General features: G+C 42.5%; 1 protein-coding gene and 1 long non-coding RNA gene across 6 annotated transcripts; one reads left to right on the top strand and one right to left on the bottom strand.

Moving 5' to 3' along the window:
• The first annotated feature begins 3,334 nt into the window (after window positions 1-3,334).
• On the top strand, window positions 3,335-17,125 carry CCDC51 (coiled-coil domain containing 51). 5 transcript variants are annotated; one of them, XM_042799595.1, is made up of 5 exons: window positions 3,335-3,422; window positions 11,460-11,716; window positions 11,838-12,184; window positions 12,476-12,640; window positions 14,145-17,125. In XM_042799595.1, exons 3-5 carry the CDS (start codon window positions 11,876-11,878, stop codon window positions 14,919-14,921), a joined length of 1,251 nt encoding a protein of 416 aa, XP_042655529.1. In that variant the 5' UTR covers window positions 3,335-3,422; window positions 11,460-11,716; window positions 11,838-11,875; the 3' UTR covers window positions 14,922-17,125. The 5 variants fall into 5 exon arrangements, with proteins under 5 accessions (XP_042655529.1, XP_042655528.1, XP_032850847.1 ...); XM_042799594.1 differs by lacking the exon at window positions 3,335-3,422 and adding an exon at window positions 9,696-9,749; XM_032994956.2 differs by lacking the exon at window positions 3,335-3,422 and adding an exon at window positions 9,821-9,930.
• Window positions 4,094-9,713, bottom strand: LOC104368069. Its single transcript, XR_006165962.1, has 4 exons — window positions 9,611-9,713; window positions 9,475-9,530; window positions 6,445-6,532; window positions 4,094-4,268 (listed from the first exon to the last, which is right to left on the bottom strand). It is a non-coding gene; the product is annotated as an uncharacterized LOC104368069 (long non-coding RNA).
• Window positions 17,126-19,101: the final 1,976 nt, after the last annotated feature.

Consider the following 19,101-nt stretch of genomic DNA (forward strand, 5'->3'; position numbering starts at 1 on the left):
CGAACTAAACACAGGAGGACTCTTGGCCAGAAAAGCAGTTCAATGTCTACATTAAACTAAAGCCTATTGAGAACAGCTCTCCCACAGCAGCAGTCTGTCACTTTGCCATTTGGTCTCCTTCCCTCTTGTCTTGATTTTTGGCTGAAATGCTTTTGCATATTCTCTCATGCTGTAGAGCACACATTTCTATTCAGTCTATTTCACTTATTTCACTCAGAGTGCCTTAAGTTAGCTTCACTGACTGGCAACCCCATTCATTTCATTTAGTAATTCCCAGGGCAAACAATTGCTTATTGATACACTGCCAAGGTTACATTTCTCTCATATTCTGCGCCAGATCTAAAGGATGTGTCTCCCATTCCCTCTTCCTCACTTTAAAACACCACCCCCATTTACCTATTTTGACACCAGTGAAAAATGGGTGTGCACTTGAGCTATGCTGGTAAGGGTCTGTCACCATCAGTATATGACTAAATAAAGTGAAGTAAGCTTGTGTTTTCACTCTTGTCCAAGCATGCAAAATTGTGGGCACACTGTATCTATGGTTGCACTTCATCTGTCTGAACTGAGCTCTGCCCCAGGAGGTACCAGTGGTGGTTCGTGTTGCCTTCAGTGTTCTGCACAGAGCCAGGGGTAGTCCCTGGCTCCTGGGCAACATACCTAAAGCAGCTTTGTCCCACATCTTGCCATGAATATCTTTCTGATACACAAGTTATCTTTGTCTACAATGCAGAAAGCATTCAAGCATGCTTGAATTTCAACCTTCACCGGCTCTGTCTAGCTGGCAGGACTCAATCTAATCTCCAGAGAAGTACCTTTAGAGAAGACAATCTTCTGCATGTCACCAAAGACTGATTTTCACCCCCTTGGAGGGCAGCAGGGATCTGGATCTGACTGTGAACTATTAGCATGTCAGCTAAGACCACTAGAAGGGGTAAAAAGTACCTGGCTACGATTCTGTAATGTTAGAGACAGATGCCATATCAATCACATTGTCCTTATTAACTGTTTTTAATACAAATGGCTCTCCAAGTCCTTCGGTGTCCAGGAGGCCTGATACTCATACCACTTCTATCAGTAGCTGAAGAGTTGTTAATATCTAGTCCTGCTAGAACCTAATGTCTCCCAGCTTGTAGTAAATCTGGACCAAGATCTTTCCTCCTCTGCTTTTTTTGATCTGTTGAAATTTCATCTATAATTTATGCCCAGCCTTGACCCATAAGACCCAAGGTACTGTCTTTGTATCTTAAAGTAGGTGAAGAGGTTAAACAGGCAAGAATGTGCCAAGAGTTGGTTAGCATACAGATGACTGGATTAATTCATCCCTCTGTCAAAGATGTGGCATCAAGCAGGCCATAGAAACTTGAACTTTCACAAAAAATCAATTGAAATTTAACAGTTCTAGCTGGAAGTTTACTTTATAATTAAGAAAGTGCTTTGCTTGCTTTCTCTAATTAAACAAAATAAAATTCTGTTTTCATGGTCAGAGAAATTACTATTATTAGGAAATATCTAAAGAAGAAAAATAACTCCTATATTTCTTCTGGAAAGTTTATAATTAATTTAGCATAATTTAAAGAGAGAGATCCAGAGGAGATGCAAGATGTTGCTCAGGTGTTGTGTGGCCAGCCCAGCCACTAACTCATGCCATGATTTAAGTTGAGACACAGAGGTGCCTGATCATTCCCAGCCACTGCCACACTCAATGATTAACATGCTTTGACCTTTAAGTGCAAAGTGACTGAAACCTTATATATATTTATGGTAACATGGGCTTTTGCTGACCAAAGTGTTGCATAATTGCTGCTGTTACCCAGCCTTCCAGCTCAGATTGCAGCTATGACCAGAGTTCAGAGAATGATCCTTCTGCTTGTATTGAGAGAGGCTTCCAGCCTTTATCCAGAGGTGCTAACACCATTCGGTGCATATCCTGTATTGCTCTAGGGGCTCTTTTCACTTGGACCAGTATAAATCATCTAAATTTATTCATACAGGTTGTGAAATCTCTTAGTGCTCAGGTAAGACATCAGAAATGCCAAGGAGCCAATCTACCAGACACATGTAACAATTAAACAGTTTCATCTTTTGTCCTAACAATCTCTCTCTCATTTTATTTACCCTCAGACCTCCCTTTATGTTTAGAAGGGGATTTTCCCCTTACTTTCCCTCAGCTGCACCCCTAAGTCTGTAGCACACAGGAATATCAGAGATCCTCTCCCTGAAAGCATCCAGGGCTACCCCCCTTTCCAAAACCACCATACAAACACCAGAGCTGATTCTCTAGTTCTTGTCTCCAAGACCTTGTTTCAGATTTTGGAGAATGCCTCCCTCATACACAGTGCCAGGAGCAAACAGCCCACAGGAGAGAACAGTCAGGGAAGTTTTTGTCTTTGGGGCAGCTTGGCTCCTTGATGTTAAGGAACAGGCTGGCTGGGATTTCAAGATGAGGCCCTACAGACAAACATCTCTCTTACCATGCTAGAGATGTTCTGTTGGAGAGGGGGACCCGGTCGCCTGTGGCCCCGGGGTCCCTCGCACCTCAGCGTGAGGCGGGAATCTCTCGGCACACGGCGCATGCGCCAGCGGCTGCCACAGGGGGAGGGCGCGTGCGCAGTGCGGTGGCTGGCGTGACCATGGGCGGCTTCGCCCGGCATGACACCGGCAGCCGTCGGGAGCTCTGCGGAGTCGTACACGCGGTGGGGCAGCAGGAACAAGCTGCGCTGCCGCCCTGGGAGCTGCGGAGAGACGGCCCGTTCCCGCGGCGGAAGGGTACGCACAGACGGCGGGAAGCGGTGCGCATGCGCAAACCGCCCAGCTGCGAGAAAAGTGAGGCAGACCGTGATTAGTGCGTATGAGCCGGCGTCCTTCCCTGCTGAAGGGGGAGTGGGGCGCATGCGCGCGTCCACCGCCCTCAGTATTGGTGCAGATTCCCGCGGCTGCAGTGGGCATGCGCGCAGTGGCCGCCTGCAACCGCGCGGGGGCGGCAGAGCCCGGGCGCGTGCTGCCCCGTTCCCGCCGCCCGGCTGAGGGAGCGGCCGCCAGCCCCGCGGCGCCTCCGCCGAGGCGGGGAGGGATCGTTCCCGTCCTCCTCCAGGGCACTTGCCTTTCCTACCCTGCTGAAACGGGACCTCGTGTTTTAAGAAGACGAAGAATGGTGTATCCCCTCCATAACACTCACTCTCAGAAGATAATGCCCCCAGCCCTCTAGAAATACCAAAAAAGGAAACCCTCTTAATAGCACCTTGCGCACTGACAACTGACATCTGCAGTCTCTTCCTTTTGAGCCTAGAATGTGTCTTCAAGTTTACCATGTAACTCCCCACAGAGGCAGCCAAAGTGCCTCATTTACAGAAGCGAGCCCCCACCTGTAGCCTTTCCTGACAGAGGGAGCAGTCTGTATCCCACCATTACCATCTGCTCAGGTAAGAAGTGCTCTACTTTTTTTTCCCCCGTAACTCCTTCGTTGGTAACATAATATTCCTTTCTTGAAGTTTCCGTACCCACTCTACTGTCACTATTAATTTTTAAAATTAAGAGTCCCATAAGTAGTTTCCCTCTCCTTCCCCAAAGGCATTGCTGTGTAAAGGAGTTGTGATGTTTGTCAGTATGCAGAAGTTCAAGGAAAACAAGGTGTTAGGTGACTATCTGTAGGACAAAAGCAAGTGTATGTTCAGCAGCCACTGGGACTACAGGGCATAACACCACAGTACACTTAAGTAGTAATATGAAAAGGAGTATTGTTTTGGACAGTGGTCACCCTAAGGTAACCGCTTTTCTAGCAATGGGAGTATAACCAAATCTTTTGTTTAGAGAAAACTTCTAGCTTTTATGAGAGCATGCACTGATATTGCCACATCTTGAACAACTGCAGCTAAATCTAAGACTCCAGATTAAAACCAGTTTTTAACATTCAGGCCCTGACTCCCATTGTCAAAGGAGAGCAGAAGTTGAAAATTATTTTCACAAATGACTACCAAACTAGCAGATGCACTCAGGCTTCATAAGGATACAAGTGATCTTCAGTAAAAGTTTCATTTACAATATAAAACAGTAATGCCATTTTTAAACAAACCCTACAGGTAAAGAGAAAATATCACACCTTAACAAAAAACATTTATTCTAGCTAAACAAAATGTACAATGTTTCCCAAATGACAGTGAGTTTTCATGACTCTCTGAAGCCTGCAGATCCATTGAGTAACTCGATCACTTCTTACCCTGCAGTTTGATCAAACTACTTTTTGCCAGACTTCTTTATTCCACCGCTGGCTGCCAAAAGAAACAACACAATTGGTTAGACAACTGTTACAGAGCTTAGCTACAAATGTAGTTCCTCATAAAGTCAAATCCCCACTAGACTGCCTGTACAACCGAGATCCCCACTGGTGAATTAGTTTTGAATGTGTTACTCTTCTGTGTGTGTGATCTCACATACAGAAACCAAGTTTCTCCTGGAAACAAATATGCCCCAGAAATCTACAACTGAACTAAATATTTCAACAAATCCTTTGTTCTTCTATGGACACCCTCCACTGTTTATTTCTTATACAGTAGGAGTATAGTCTGGTCAAATCAAATCCAAGGCTAGGGGAATATAAGCACTGGTATCCCTACAGCAACCAGAGCCCCCAGTTGGGATCAAAGCTCTATAGAAGCAGATACTGGAATTGTAAGAATTCCAGTTCTCTGGAATTACCTGTTCTCTGCAGTCCCTGTTATTGAAAAGATTAAAGCAGGATGAAACAACACTACATATTAACACGACAACAAATGCTGCATTTTTTTAAATGCTGCTTTTTACAGTATGTGTCATGTACGACCAGTGAAAAGGAAGAAAGATTAGCAAGGCTACAGCAAGACAGACCGCAAGGACTGACGGTCAACAACAGACTTTGCACTGCAATATGATTCTATCAGCGTTGCATTGCTGAGGAACTTGGAAATAGTCTATTCCCCCCACCCCCCCATAACATAATAATCACTATCTGCTTTGGCAAGCACTGGACAAAGACCAGATATCTGAAATTCAGCCTAGAAAAAGGTAAGAGTAATAATGGCAGGAAAGAACTATGAAGAAATCTGTAAACTGAAACACCCTATGCAGAACAAGTTTAAGATGGTAAGGACACAGAAGAGAAGCTCAGTCAGTTGTTTTGCATTGGTCTGTAGTACCAAAGACATTCTGAGTCCCACACCCAGCATGTTTTCTGTACACCAATAAATCAGAGGAGCTAGATCAATTTGAGATAAATAAATAGGAAATATCTCAAGTCAGACTGGATGGCACTCCCTCCAAGAGCACTAACAAGCTCTGGTGTGAAAATGCAGAATTGCTGGCTAAGATTTGAAACTATTGTTACAGCCACTCTGTTAGTGGTCTCAGACTGCCAGCATAGCTCCCAGATACAGAAAGGATTCTGTAAAGAACTGGGGAACTATAGGCCATCAAGTTTTACCTTGATCTCTGAGAAGATAACAGAGTCTGTAACAAAGCAAATGGATAAACACAGTCTCATGAAAGTTAACAGGACTTCTAAGTTAAATCCTTCCTCACTGACGTGCTGGAACTCTGAGGTTGTCATTAAGCGTACAGATAAACTGAATCCAGGGGACTTCATATTTTCAAACAGCATCTGACAGGATTCCATAGCAAAAGTTGCTAGTGAAACTAAGTTGCCATGGGATTGCTGGAAAGGTCTTTCTAAGACCTTTCAAGACTGAAACCTTGCTAAAGAATAGGAAGCAAAGTGTAAATGTGAAGTTTAACAGTCTTAACAGAATGGAAGAGTGATTGGTCATGATGGACCACAGGGTGCACCCTTTAACATCTCTCATCTGATCACTGCAAATGCTGGAGGAGTACAAGGCAAGTGCACAGACTCACGTTAACACTACCTCCTACTATCACTATGTGAGACAAAAACCATCAAGGGTCTCAATGCACCACCTGCAAACTTTCTTCTGTGACACAGTGTACTTTACAGTCACTTAGGCAAAAGGGTTGAAGCCAAACTAATTTCCAGTTACTTTTATTCTGCCAGGACTTCGCTACTCTTGAAAAAATTAGTTCTCTAAGAGGATTTGTTAAACTTTCAGGACCGTGGCAAAGCCTACGTGTAACATATCTGGAAAGAAAAGGATGGTGTGCTAAAATGAGAGTAGAAATGTCTCTGTGCCATCCCACCGGAATAGGTTAGCATGCCAGGCACAGCCATACCCCTTAAGGCAGAACCTGCATGAGTAATTTGGGGATTAAATTGCATAGTGAAATTAAAAAAAACCCCAAACCTCTATTGGTTATTTATCATCTGCACCTGCCATCAACTTACTGGTGTATGTTAAATAACCTAGAGGTACATGCCTTTTTATGTTTGTCAAGCAAACCCATTACATTTTGAAGCCAGCAAGCCCTCCATTTTTCCTAGCCGTATGGCACCTCACTTACTGAGGGGCCCTTTTCCAGCAGCCTTTGCTTTCATCTCCTCAAGTTTCTTTTGCTCCTCCTTCTGCTTTTGTTTAAATGCCAGATCTGTCTAAAGAAAAGAACAAGTGTTTGTTAACATCTCCTTACCCAAAAAAATTCAAAAACTGACAAGCAATAAGAAACAAATGTAATGTTCTAACAGCAATAAAAACCTAATGGAACTGACGCAAGACAGCTGAATACTACTAAATATGCTGAACCTTACAGAACTATGACAAAATTTTTTTGTTGTACCAGAACACAATGACTAAACTTTAACTTTGTATGTTTGTTCTTTCTGAAATTAAACAAGTATCATTTCCTATGGCATAATCTCATTCTGCCTTCTGAATGATAGATGTTTGCACTAAAACCATTCACTAATATACCACCAGTGATACTGGGAACCCAGTGGACAAGTGCTGTTTAACAATAAAACTTGGGTTATATAGGATAAGATTGCCGTTTCCTAAAAAAAAAAAAAAAAAAAAAAAAAAAAATTTTGAAAAAATCCTTCCACACATATATCACTATTTTTGCTGGGTTTAATACAGTTCTGTTAGCTCCAAGAAATCAAATGAGACCGCTGGCAAATAGTACAGTCAAGCCAGCTGTTGAGCATCCCAGTTAGAACAGCCTCCAGAATTCAAGGCTGCTCAGACATACTCTATCCTTTAGATACGTATTCTTCATGGACATCAAGGCTGAAAGGGACCATAGTCATCTTTCCTGGCACTCAGGATTTTGGGGTACCTAAACTGAGGACCCTGGGACCCTGACAACTGAGATTCTATAGATTCTTCACCAGTCCAGTCCACGCCTCAACTACTTTCATAACTGGGAAGTTTTCCTCTTCTTTAAGTTAAAAATTCTCTTGCTGCAGTATAGGCCTATTACTTCCCCTACCCATCCCACGCAGAACAGAAAATAATATTCTGGTTTTCGCTCTAGGTTTTCCACTGGGTTGTTTTTTTTTTTCTTGTAGACTGATGTGTCTTTCTTAGTAAATCAATCCCTCCCATTTATGCACTTCTGTGGGGTTTTTTTATTCCAAGTGTTGCCCCCAAGCACTTGCAGTATTGCAGTGCTGAGGATGTCCTGGTTTTGGCTGCAGTGAAGTTAATTTTCTTCCTAGTAGCTGGCATAGTGCTGTGTTTTAGATTTAGAATGAGAATAATGTTGATAACACACTGACGTTTTAGTTGTTGCTGAGCAGTGTTTACACTAAGTCAAGGACTTTTCAGATTTTCATACTGCCAGCAGAGGCTGGAGGTGCACAAGGAGCCTGGGGGGACACAGCCAGGAGAGCTGACCCAAGGGGTATTCCATACCATATGACATCATGCCCAGTATATAAACTGGGGGGAGTTGGCGAGGGAGGCACTGCACCTCAGGGACTGGCTGGGAATCAGTCAGCAGGTAGTAACTGTCTGTATTGTGCATCACTTCTTTTGTATATTATAGTAGTAGTATTATTTCTCCTTCATTTTCTGTCCTATTAAACTGTCTTTATCTCAACCCACAAGTTGTTTGTTTGTTTGGTTTTTTTTCTTCTGTCCCCCATCCCACTGGGGGCAAGGGTAGTGAGCAAGCGGCTGCATTGTGCTTAATTGCTAGCTGGGGTTAAACCACGACAGAGGAAGAGAAATATTATTACATCATGTTTGACACACAACATTTTGTTTATACATCTTGTATGATTTTTTTCTTTTGCAACACCTGATTTTGCAGGTTCATGTTCAGTGTATGATGCAAGTCTCAAATCTTTTCAGGTGGACCTGGAGTTTAGCCAGTCATCTTCCTTGTATTTTATAAGTTGATTAGTCTTAACAAAGAAAGGCACTTGGCATACATACTTAATTAAATTAATCAATTTTTTCAAACCTTCTCCAATTTATTAAGATTACTTTGACAGCTAGTCTTGTCCTCTGACAGTCTGTGGCCCCTCCAAACTTTCTGTTTTCCACCAAGAGAATAAGCCAGACCGTCAGTCGGTCAACCAGCCAGCCAAAGCACTAATTAAAATATTATTTCAACTCCAGTCAAATACAAAATTTTGAAAAACCCCACTCTGTGTCCTCACAGTCAGACTGAATTGTTAGTAACTGCTTTTAGAGCGTAGCATTTCAGCAAGCTGCATGCTCACCTCCCATCACCTTTCGAGGTCCTGTTCCTGCCCTGCGCTTAAGGACACTACGTGAGCCGGTGTCCAGAGCCTCACATCTACTGGTTTTCTCCTCATACACAGGGCACTGCCCTGCTACAGAATGGAATTTCCTTTGTTTGACACATTTGTACTGAAACCTATACTGGTTAATAATTTTTATATTATTGTAACTTGAATGCTTGTAAGCACTTAACTGGTTCTACCGTTTCTCTAACAATAAAGCCTATTTAGAAAACTATAATTATTATTTTTTTCTTTTTCAAAGAGACATCATATTTGATCTTCTCCCAAACACTGGGGCCTCACCCGCCCTTCACAATCCTCAGAAAGAACAGTTTACACTCATACGCTGAGCCCTTACATTTAAGTATCTCTAACGAGATTCACTAGTACCTAATTCATTTGAACTACTTGCTAATCCCCGGTTTTGTATCCTGCCCTGGGCTCCTGTGACCGCGTTAATTCGTTAGATTTCCCATCACAGCCTGCTGCTGTGGCGAGGACAGTCCAGCCTTCTCCGTGGCACCGGACTCCTCCGTTAGCCAGCACTGCCGCATTCACCGTGAATACCGGGGGAATGTCAGCAGAAAAAAAAGAAGAAAAACCAAACAAACAAAAAACGGCAAAGCGGCGCCGCGGAAGGCAGCGCATCACCGCTCGGCCCCTCACGGCCGTGCGTTTAACCATCAGAACGCCGCTCCGTAGAGTTCGGCGTTCCCTGGAAGGCGCAGTGCCAGGGAGCGCTGAGCCGCGGGCGGGAAGCGGCTCCGCCACACGCCGGGGCCGCGGCCCAGGCCCAGGCCCGAGCCGAGCGGGGCCGCCCCGGGGCTCGCCCGCCGCCCTACCTCGTCCAGGTCCTTCGACTGCTTCTTCGGCTGCTTCAGCGGCTTCTTCTTGCCGCCTGCAAAGACAGAGGAGACAGTGAGGCCCGGGGAGGCAGGAGAGGGCGGGCGGCGCCGGGGGCCCCGGGCCCGGCCTTACCCTCTCGGCCCGACATGGTGCCCGCTCCGCTCCGCTCCTCCGCGCCGCCCCTCGCCGCCGCTTCCGCCCGGCCCCGCGCGGTCACCGTAGCGCTTCCGCCGCCGCTTCCGCCGCCGGCGCCGGGCCGGTCCCCGGGCAGGTAGGAAGGCGGCACCCGGGCTGTGGCGGTGCGGCGCGGGGGATGGCTGCCCCGGGGACGGGCTGCCTGCCGGGGGAGGAGCGGCTTGGCGCGGCGGGCCGGCCCGGGAGCTGGCGGCGGGCGCGGCCTACGCGTGGAGCTGGCCGTGGGAGCCTCGCGGGGGTCGCCTTCTGGGGCCGAGGTGGGAGCGGTGCCGCTGCCTGGGCCGGCGCGTGGCTGCTGGAGGCGGTAGCGGCCTCGCCGCGCGGGTCAGTGGGTGCTGGGCGCGTGGTCCGGCCGCTCTGCGGGCGGTGCAAGGGCCCCTCCGGCGGGGGAGGGGGTTGGGTACGCGGGCAGAGCTGACTTTGCACCCTTCGCAAGGGTGAGCGGTAGAGCTGCGGGGGTGTGGCGGCGTATCGCAAAGTCTGTTTTTACGTTTGGGCCGTGATAAAAGAGACGGACGCGAAGTAACGTATGACCCATAAAAGGTAGGCTTACTCACCACCAGTGTCCAGTGTGTGTGGCAAGTGGGGTGTAAACCTTTTGAAAGGACATTTATGTAAGTGATTGTAAGCAGAGGAAACTCATTTTCTTGTAAGGGGAAGCGAGAGAGGGATGAGGCATCTTACCTCAGATGAAGACTTGATAACTGTCTTAGGTCCTGTTAGCTCAGGCTGAGATTACTTTCTTTGCAGTCTCTTTGCAACTGTCTATATAGAAATTCTTTTAAAAATCTCAATTTTCTCTCTTTTTGCTATATTGTGTCAACAGCCTGAATATTTGATAAAACTCTTCATGTAGCAGTGCCATTAGAAGAGGGAAATCTTGCAGTCTAGAAAGGACAGAGCTGAGTTGAGGTTTTAGCGCATGGCCTGCAACGTAGAGTCAGTGTTGTAACAATAAGACGTATGAGTGATGCTTGAAGGAGAGAGAACTTACTTAATTTCCATGTTTTTGTGGGTTTGATTTACCATATTATTATGCATATAAAACAACTGACAAGGTTTTCACAATGTTGCTTGGTGTTATTACTGTTTGTTAGAAATACTTAACAGGGAATGAACCTGTGGCATTCAGAATCAGTAGACAGCTAAAAGCTGATCAAAAAATGTGTACCAGTAGGAAAAATCCTTTTCTGTGAAGATGCCTGTATTTGGACATATATGATCTCATTAAACTCATAAAAATAACATGGAAAACTGTTTTTAAATGGTTTAAAAAAAACATGCAGCAGCTATGAAGCCTCCTCAATAATCCATGTTATTATATTAATTATTCAAAACTTAATATAGTCATACTCAAACTTCATATAAAGCCTTATTTAAAAGTTTTCCAGTTTACATGTTTTAGAGAAATGCACTCAGTAGAAAATCAAGGACTTATTTGCAAATCAACGGACAATAAACAATAATTTGCAGTCTGCTTTTGCAGTGTAACTAAAAATTTAAGCTCATTGTAAAATGCAGCCCTAGTTGTGTGTTCACTACCTGATATTCTTCTGATCTTCTGGCTATTTCTTATGTTTTACTTCTGTGGGCGGCCTCATGAGGATACTTGTGTTTAGTTCATCACTTCTGTATTTTCTCTGTCCTTTATGTTTTTGTCTTTTAATCCTTCAACATGTCGTGTATCTGTGGAGTGTAAGATAAAGGGAATGATCAAGCCCCACCACTTTTTTTAATCAAGATTTTTTCCCCCCTCTGCCTCTTTTCCTTTTTCGTTCTTTTGCAGAATTGTCAGTAACTGTGACATGGTACACCAAACTCAAGTGTGAAAGCACAAGGCAAAATTTCATATGGCAATCACTTCTGTGCTGAAGCATCAAATTACTCTGAAGCTACTCCTGCTGGTACTGGACCTGCACATGATCACTGTTCATACAGTCAGTGAATTAGCAATCAAGAAGCATGATGAGAGTACTTACTAACAACAAAAAAGCAGAAATTGTTGGCAGAACTACACTTTGAAGACTGTGGAAAGTTCTCTAGGTAAGTAATCTTGCAAAACTAGTGATGGTTTAACTGATCTTGAATTTTACTGGTTTTGGTACACGTGTAGTTTTAAGAGCCATACTAGAGTAACTTTTCTTTTTCTTCTTCATCCTTGTAGCCCTTTAATTCAGTGATTAAGTTCAAGACACAGGGCCAATGAAATACAAATCAAGTGTGTCCTCGGTGTCCTGCAGTCTACAATATCACCATCCATTGATAAAGTGGAGTCCAAAAATGAATTTACACATAGTGCGGACTTACTGCTCCTCAGCACCTAAGAGGCCTGAAGCCAAGTCTGCGATAGAAATGGCCATGGGTCGTCTTAATCGGCTGACAGAAGCTGGCACTGTTATGGGAAAAGACTCCCTTCAAAAAATGTCTGCAATATGTAAGAGTTGGTGGGACAGATATGAAGAGTTTGTTGGAATTAATGAAGTTCGAGAGGCTCAGGGAAAAGTGACAGAGGTAAACACAGAGATAATGTGGAAATTTAAAAATAATGAGTTAAAGTCTAAGAGGTATAAACACTGGTTGTAAGGCAAAAAAGGTCTTCCAAGGAGAATTGTGTCTTGTCGTCTGCTTTGCGCAGATACTATAAATGTGCTCTAGTCTATGTATGTTAGTAAGTATAGCTTATCCCATAGAGTGAAATGGTGTGTTTGGCTTGGTTTGTTTTTTTTAACCCAGAATTCATGTAATTAGCAATTTAGATCTGTCTGGTAATAAGTCTCTAAAATAAATACTCTTTCTTCTCAGGCTGAAAATGTCTTTATGATAGCTCGAGGGATAGTACGAGAGGCTCGTGAAAATGTAGAAGCCCAACAGATGAAACTGAAGGAAATTCGTGACCGCTTAGACAGGGTATCTCGAGATGACACCCAGTATTTAGAACTGGCTACTCTGGAACACAGGCTGCTGCAGGTAATTTGTTGGTACTTGAGCACTGGCAAATATAATGAAAAGTTGTGTGCTTTGCTTCCATCACTAGTGACTGTTTTGTAGATGCAGTTCAGATCTGAAGTACAGTGATCTGAGTTAATTTTTTTATTATACTTGTTTTAGTTAATTATTACCAATGGTTTGATCTGCTATGCAAATTGTATATGTTAATGCTAAAATAGGATAGTAAATTTGGAAAAGAAAGCTGAAGATAGTGAGCCTAGAAAATTATTTGTTGTAGTGGTGACTAGTACGTGAGTAATCAACAAAAAACTGGGATTCAATCATTAACCTTCCATGTGATGAGAGAATCTCCTTTCTGGTTGTTAATCCATAAGAACTCTCTCAGCTGCCTTCTATGTGACTGTGGCACACAGGCAACTCATTAAAGCTTTTGTCAGAGATCAGCAAGAAGGAGGCTGCTCCATGAGGGAGGGAAAGCGGGAAGATGAAGTCAACCACAGTGCAGGCTGGGGCAGTGTCCTCCCCAACGGGGCGCAGTCCTCCAGCACCTCATCTGGATGAGCCAAGCAGGGCTGGTGACAAGAACATGTTATTAACAGTCTGTCAATCAGAGATAAAGACAAGGTAGCAGCCAAAGTCAGTCCGAGAAATCCAGACAAAACTGCAGAATGGCAGGGAACAGGCCTGGAAGCAGGTACACCTATGGCAAAGCTCAGTCGTGGGTACCAGTGCTTGAGCTTAATCTGAGCAACCCAATTGGTGGGTAAAACGTCAGGAAAGAACTAGAGAGCTGTCATTGCCTAAATAAGGTATCAGGTCTGTGTGGATGAGACTTAAAGAAGAATAGAGCTCTGCATAACTATGAAGAAAGGTAGAACTCAAGTCACCGCTGTCTGTAAGGTGGTGGTGCCATCTCGCAAAAGAAATACATGTTTGGAAGAGTGAGAATAATTCTGGGAGATGCAGGGAGAAAGCAAAGACATTTATTTGTCTGTGAGCAGGGTAAGAAAGAGAATGCAGAGGAATGAGAAGTGTTTATGTTCATGAGATGAACCTATCCCAGACATCCTTTCCAGTCCTATTTTCAGTTTCCACTTAAAGGATTTAGATCTGGAAGGGAAACGTGTGGTAAAGGTAGTGTTTGGAGAAGTAAGCAGGACTGAAAAAGTGTACATTATAGGGGGAGAAAGACCCTACCAACTTGTAGCCCTTTTCTGTCATCAGCATGTGACAGATTCTTGTGTAGAGGATATTCAGCTGTAATTCCTGAACACCTTTTCCATTTCTCAGTTTTGACCTAAAATGGTGTCTCATTGACTAAAGTAGGATTAATAAAGAAAATCCCACATTAAAAGGAAAATTTCTGAAACAGAACTAATGGGTGTTCTTAGTTTCATTCATTTTCTTCATCTGCACTGGGGTTTTGGGTTTGGTGTTTTGGTTTGTTGTTTTTTTTTTTTTTTGTATAGACTTTATAGCTTCATATTATACCTTCTCCTTAAAATCACTGTATTTCTTGCAGGAAGAGAAGAGGTACCGAGCTGCATATTTAAATGCAGAAGAATCTGAGAGAGAAAAATTCTCTCTCTTCTCTGCAGCTGTACGGGAAAGCCATGAGAAAGAGCGAACAAGAGCTGAAAAAACGAAGAACTGGTCTATTATTGGTTCTATTCTGGGAGCCATTATAGGTGTTCTTGGTTCCACCTATGTTAATCGAGTAAGGCTGCAGGAATTGAAAGTCTTGGTGCTTGAAGCACAGAAGGGCCCAATAAATTTGCAAGAAGCCATCAAAGAGCAGGCCTCCAGCCATTACTTACAGCAGAAGGATCTCAGTGATGTCATAGCAGAGCTGAAAAATGTGCTGCAAACAAGGACATCACAGGAAATAAAAGAAGGTGCTTTGTTAACTAAAGAAGAAAGGAATGACTCCATAAAAATAGATTCTCTTTTAATTCCTTTAAACGAACAGCTAAAGTACACTAAACAAGTCAGTTCATGTCTAGGGAGTTTACAACAGCAGTTTAACAGTCTGCAGGGAAGTATAGCGCAAGTGATTTCTGAGATGCAGAGTGTTAAACTTGCAGTCCATTCTAGAGCTACAGAAAGAGTGACGCCAAGGCCTTCAGTGGAGGGTAAGGGCCAGGCTTCTGCCGTAAGAGATGTGATTTTAGAATTGTGTGATACAGAGCGGAGACTGGAAACACAAATCAAGAGAAATTCTATTTACAGCACTGCGTTGACATGTGCTATGTTTGCTATTACTATGCCAGTACTCTATATTATACTTAAAGGGAACTGATCTCTAATTAATTGCCACAATTTACTAGATTAATAAAAGTAAACTTGCACTTTAAGTACTTAGAGTACAAGTCCAAATAAAGTTGTGTTAGCATTTCTCATGCTTTCTCCTGTATATTTGGAAAACTTGTAAAGACTTAGTCCATCTACTACTGCAGGCTCTATGTCTTTGTCATGTGTTGTTTTTAACTCCTCAAGCAAAGGAAATTCCACAGTTTCATCTGTTGATTTCATTTACTGCTTTCACTCTTTTACTTTCTGGTCTTGTATATCATGCCAATCAATGACTTTCACTCTGAAACTGTATTGTTGATTTTCTGTTCAAATGATCCCTTTATTCTATCATTGATCTAAGTGCTTCATGTGTAATCCTTTATAATTTTAGTCCTGAGTGCTTCATAGTTTTGCAGTTTGTCCATACACAAAGCAGTAGGAGTCATTTTACCAAACAAGTATAAGTATTTGTCCTGAAGTTTTTTTTTCTCTGTTTTTTTTTTTTTTAAAAAAAATTCTAGATACAGTGCAGTGACTTGATATGTGACAAACAGCAGGGGCCATGTAAATAAGGAGGATTGAAGTTACCATGATCCAGTGTGGCTGCTCAGCCAGAGGATCCATTTAAAATACATTGAAGTTACACGTGGTAACCTTTTCCTAAGACAGTTTATCATGAAGTAACCAGAAGCGTTTCTGGAGATTCAGCTATCTGTTAACTGATAGCTCCATGTCCTTGAAAACTTGCAGTCAGCAAAAGAGAAAAAGGGTTCAGATACAGAAATGTATTAAGTATGATGATGTTTATTCTGGCAGTGCAAGCCAATTATCCTTTCTACAGACTCCTTAACCCATCATTCCCTAGGTATTTTGTGGCTTCAGTAATCATCTAGGGAGCCATCACTTCCTTAGCCATACTAGTATCTCATAGGAACTTCGTCCATTTTTTTTATTCTTTTTTCAATTTTGTCTTGTCTGGAAATTGAGATGCTACTCTACAGCAGGTGCTTTTAAGCCGGTACATTAATGGTAATAGTGTTATGCAAACTACTCTAAAATACTATTTGGAAAAAAGTGAAAATTCCAGTTGCCTGTTTTTCCTGGAAGGATGAGGAATGGCTGATTGATGAAACATGCTTGTCTAAACAGCTAATCATCAATATCTGTGTGTGGCCTCACACAGTTTTTGGTATCGCTGCACTAAGATAGTTTTCTCACTGTGATGGTAGCGGATAAGCAAATCAGATGTGGAACTCCTGCTCTGTGACCGCTTCTCTGGAACCTTTGCAAACAAAGGAGCTACAAGCTCACTCCAGGCTGTAATGCCTTTGTGTAAGCGATTCAGAATGACTAAGCTGTGTTTAGTATACAGTCTGCTATGGTGCTTTTTTTTTTTTTTTTCTATCAACTCTATAGTTTCTTCTGCCCAGTAACCATATTGAAAGAGTTTGAGGTTTTGATTATAAGCTCCTAAGACTGTGAGATCTTTGGGACAGGGACATGTGCTCTATGAGGCACCAACTTCTTTAGGTGCTATTATAGCATGACTGAATAAACAAACAGTATTAGGAAAGATCTGTGGTGATTCACTGCTTGTAAGAGAGATGAAGTATGCAAAAGACGGTTTTGGGAAGGACCACTGCTGATTTATATGTCGATTGTTTGGAATGTAAAATTAATAACTAGCATTTATCAGGGAAGTTGTTTGATGTGATGGCTTGAGAACTGGGATAAAAACTCCCATACACTTACCTTCTTCAAGAAGCATACATACAGATGAATACAATTTTTCAAATCTATAATATTTAATTTTCTTATTTCACAAATATTTTTACAGGGTATACTACTTGTAGGAGCTTGATGAAAATCAGACAAGTGTGTTATTAAAGGGGAAAGGATAGTACAATTGTTCTATTTGTAATTTATCGGCACTAGTCACTGATAATTTTGTTCTCTTTTGTTGCGTTTTTTTTTTCCTTCAGTTTAACTGTGTAAAGTTAGGCCCCCTTATTATGTAAGGGGCTGAATTTTAGGTACTCAGCATCACTGAAAAGAGTGGATTATATATATGTGCATGGTTTTTAAATGCTGAATGTTAGGCAGCTAAACTTGAAAGTCAGTGCAGCACTCACTGAATTGTACTTGGTGATGTCAAAAATTAATAGAGGTCCAAGGCTAAACTTGTATACAATAAATAAGAGAATACAAAAACAAGGGTTGTTTATTGCTGTAAAGAGATCTGTTTTTTACCCACTTAAAGAAGGTATGATAGTAGGTAGCTTTAACATTATGTAGAGTTATGGGAAGAAAAATTCAATGAGAACAGTAGCAAATATATCTGTGATAAATGATTATTTGAATACGTGGCCTGAAATTTGAGAAAAGCTGGGAGGTGTGATATGTATCAAGATGAAAATAACTGGATCTCATCGTTTGTAGGGAGTTTAGAAGATTCAGGAACAGATACTGTGTGTTGTGTAGCTGGCAGAACTCATTGTTGCGAGCGGTTCCTGTGGTTCTCTTATGTCTGCTCTTCCTTGCTAAAGCCTCGTATGTGAAGTGACAGCAGAATAATTTCAATTAGGAAAAAACCTTGTAATTAACTGTGTCTATATAATAATTAGGAGGGCAGATTTGTATATTCCCTCAATCCTGGATTAATCATCACTCCATTGTGGCAGTGATCTAAAGGTGTAGTTTGGTGCTGAGCTGTATGTGTACCCCAAAGCCAGAAGGTGTGGCTGCAACAGTAACAGCTGTACCCGAGCTAGCTGAAGGCAATATCTGTGAGGACTCTGTAACACAGACTATTCTCATAATCTGTTCAGTACTTTATGCTAAACCTTTGTCATGGTAACCAGGCAGTAAATAGACAAGTTTGAACAAATCAGCCACAGCTGTACAGAAGTGCTTGAGCACTTGCATTAGTTCAGGTACATTTGCAGTACCAACACTGGTTTACACAAGGCACAGTGACATCTCTGCACATATTTCCTGATGATTCAGCCGTGGCTAAATGAATAGTTCATTGCCTGTGCTATTCTGGGCTATTTTATTTAAGGAAGGAAAAAAAAATGTTTTGTTGCATACCTATGGATTATTAACAAAGTTTATAATAGTTGAGTTTCACTTTTGGAATGAGGTATCTCAGATGAAGCTTTCCTCAACAAGCACGTTCTGCTTCCTAAGGCCTTTTGAGACTTAAATTCTTGCTCTTTCTGTGAGCAAAGTCTTCTCTGGGCAGGATGGCTCAGCCAGCCCTGTGTCCCAAACACTGATTTGCCAGGAGGGATTGCGATTGCAATAGTTTGTACAGGTCTAGTGAGGCCAGGGACTGACCTATGCATTGTGTATGGGTCAGAGAAAGCCAGTGCTGATTCAACTTAATTCCACTGTCAATCAAGACACAGAAGATCAGTTAAAGAAAGAACCTAGAAGAGCAACAGGAAGCCCTTTGATAGACATTAACTGTAGAGAAATGGGTGGCAGTAGCCTGAGCTTGGCCCATGCTAAGTTATTTTGAGTTCTTCCTGCTCCTTGAGAAACCACTAGTAACTCAAAAGCAAACAGCCTGGTGGCTATGGAAATAACTTTTAATGAGGTCACTGCAGACTTCTAACAGTAGGTGCATTCTGAAGAGGAAAGTTGCCATTCCTTCCACTCATGAAAGGAATAGCAAATGTTGCTTATGAATACAGGACAAAAGCAATTACATGTAGTGTCACAATTAGGATATATGTATTTATTTATTAACACTTGAGTTGTGAATGTTCCAACATTCTAAGGTCCTGGTTGGAAGTTGCAGGTGCTCCTGTTGGTTTCATTGTAATGATCTGTTTGGAAAAGACAGTTTCTTTCACATAATACCTTCTAAAAGCAATTACTTCCCTCTTTGTGGAGTTTAGGAGTGGTAGATGTCCTGTTTACTTCAGAAACAGGATTGAGATTTGCAGTGGGATTGAGGTTCGTGAGCTAGGAAAAGGGAGACAATGCTGGGATTGTCCATAATATATTTAGAACTGTATTTTATTGCCAGATTTTTGCTAGCAAGTTATATTTGTGACCTTTCTCATAAAACATAGAGAAGTGCAGTTTCTGGTATTTGGCAATTGGTGGATAATCTACGAAGGTGTATGCTGAAATACAGCAAAAAAACATCTGGGCCACAGTTTTTATTTTCAAGGAGA

Source organism: Tyto alba, unplaced genomic scaffold, assembly GCF_018691265.1.
Source record: "Tyto alba isolate M040663 unplaced genomic scaffold, T.alba_DEE_v4.0 Super-Scaffold_3, whole genome shotgun sequence".
Lineage (NCBI taxonomy): Eukaryota > Metazoa > Chordata > Aves > Strigiformes > Tytonidae > Tyto > Tyto alba.

What these genes read in the sequence shown, in the direction of transcription:
- CCDC51 (XM_042799595.1), top strand. Translation starts at nt 11,876, where the DNA reads ATGAAATACAAATCAAGTGTGTCCTCGGTGTCCTGCAGTCTACAATAT. An exon ending in CTCAGGGAAAAGTGACAGAG is followed by an intron (nt 12,185 to 12,475) that starts GTAAACACAGAG and finishes CTTTCTTCTCAG; the next exon opens with GCTGAAAATGTCTTTATGAT. An exon ending in TGGAACACAGGCTGCTGCAG is followed by an intron (nt 12,641 to 14,144) that starts GTAATTTGTTGG and finishes TATTTCTTGCAG; the next exon opens with GAAGAGAAGAGGTACCGAGC.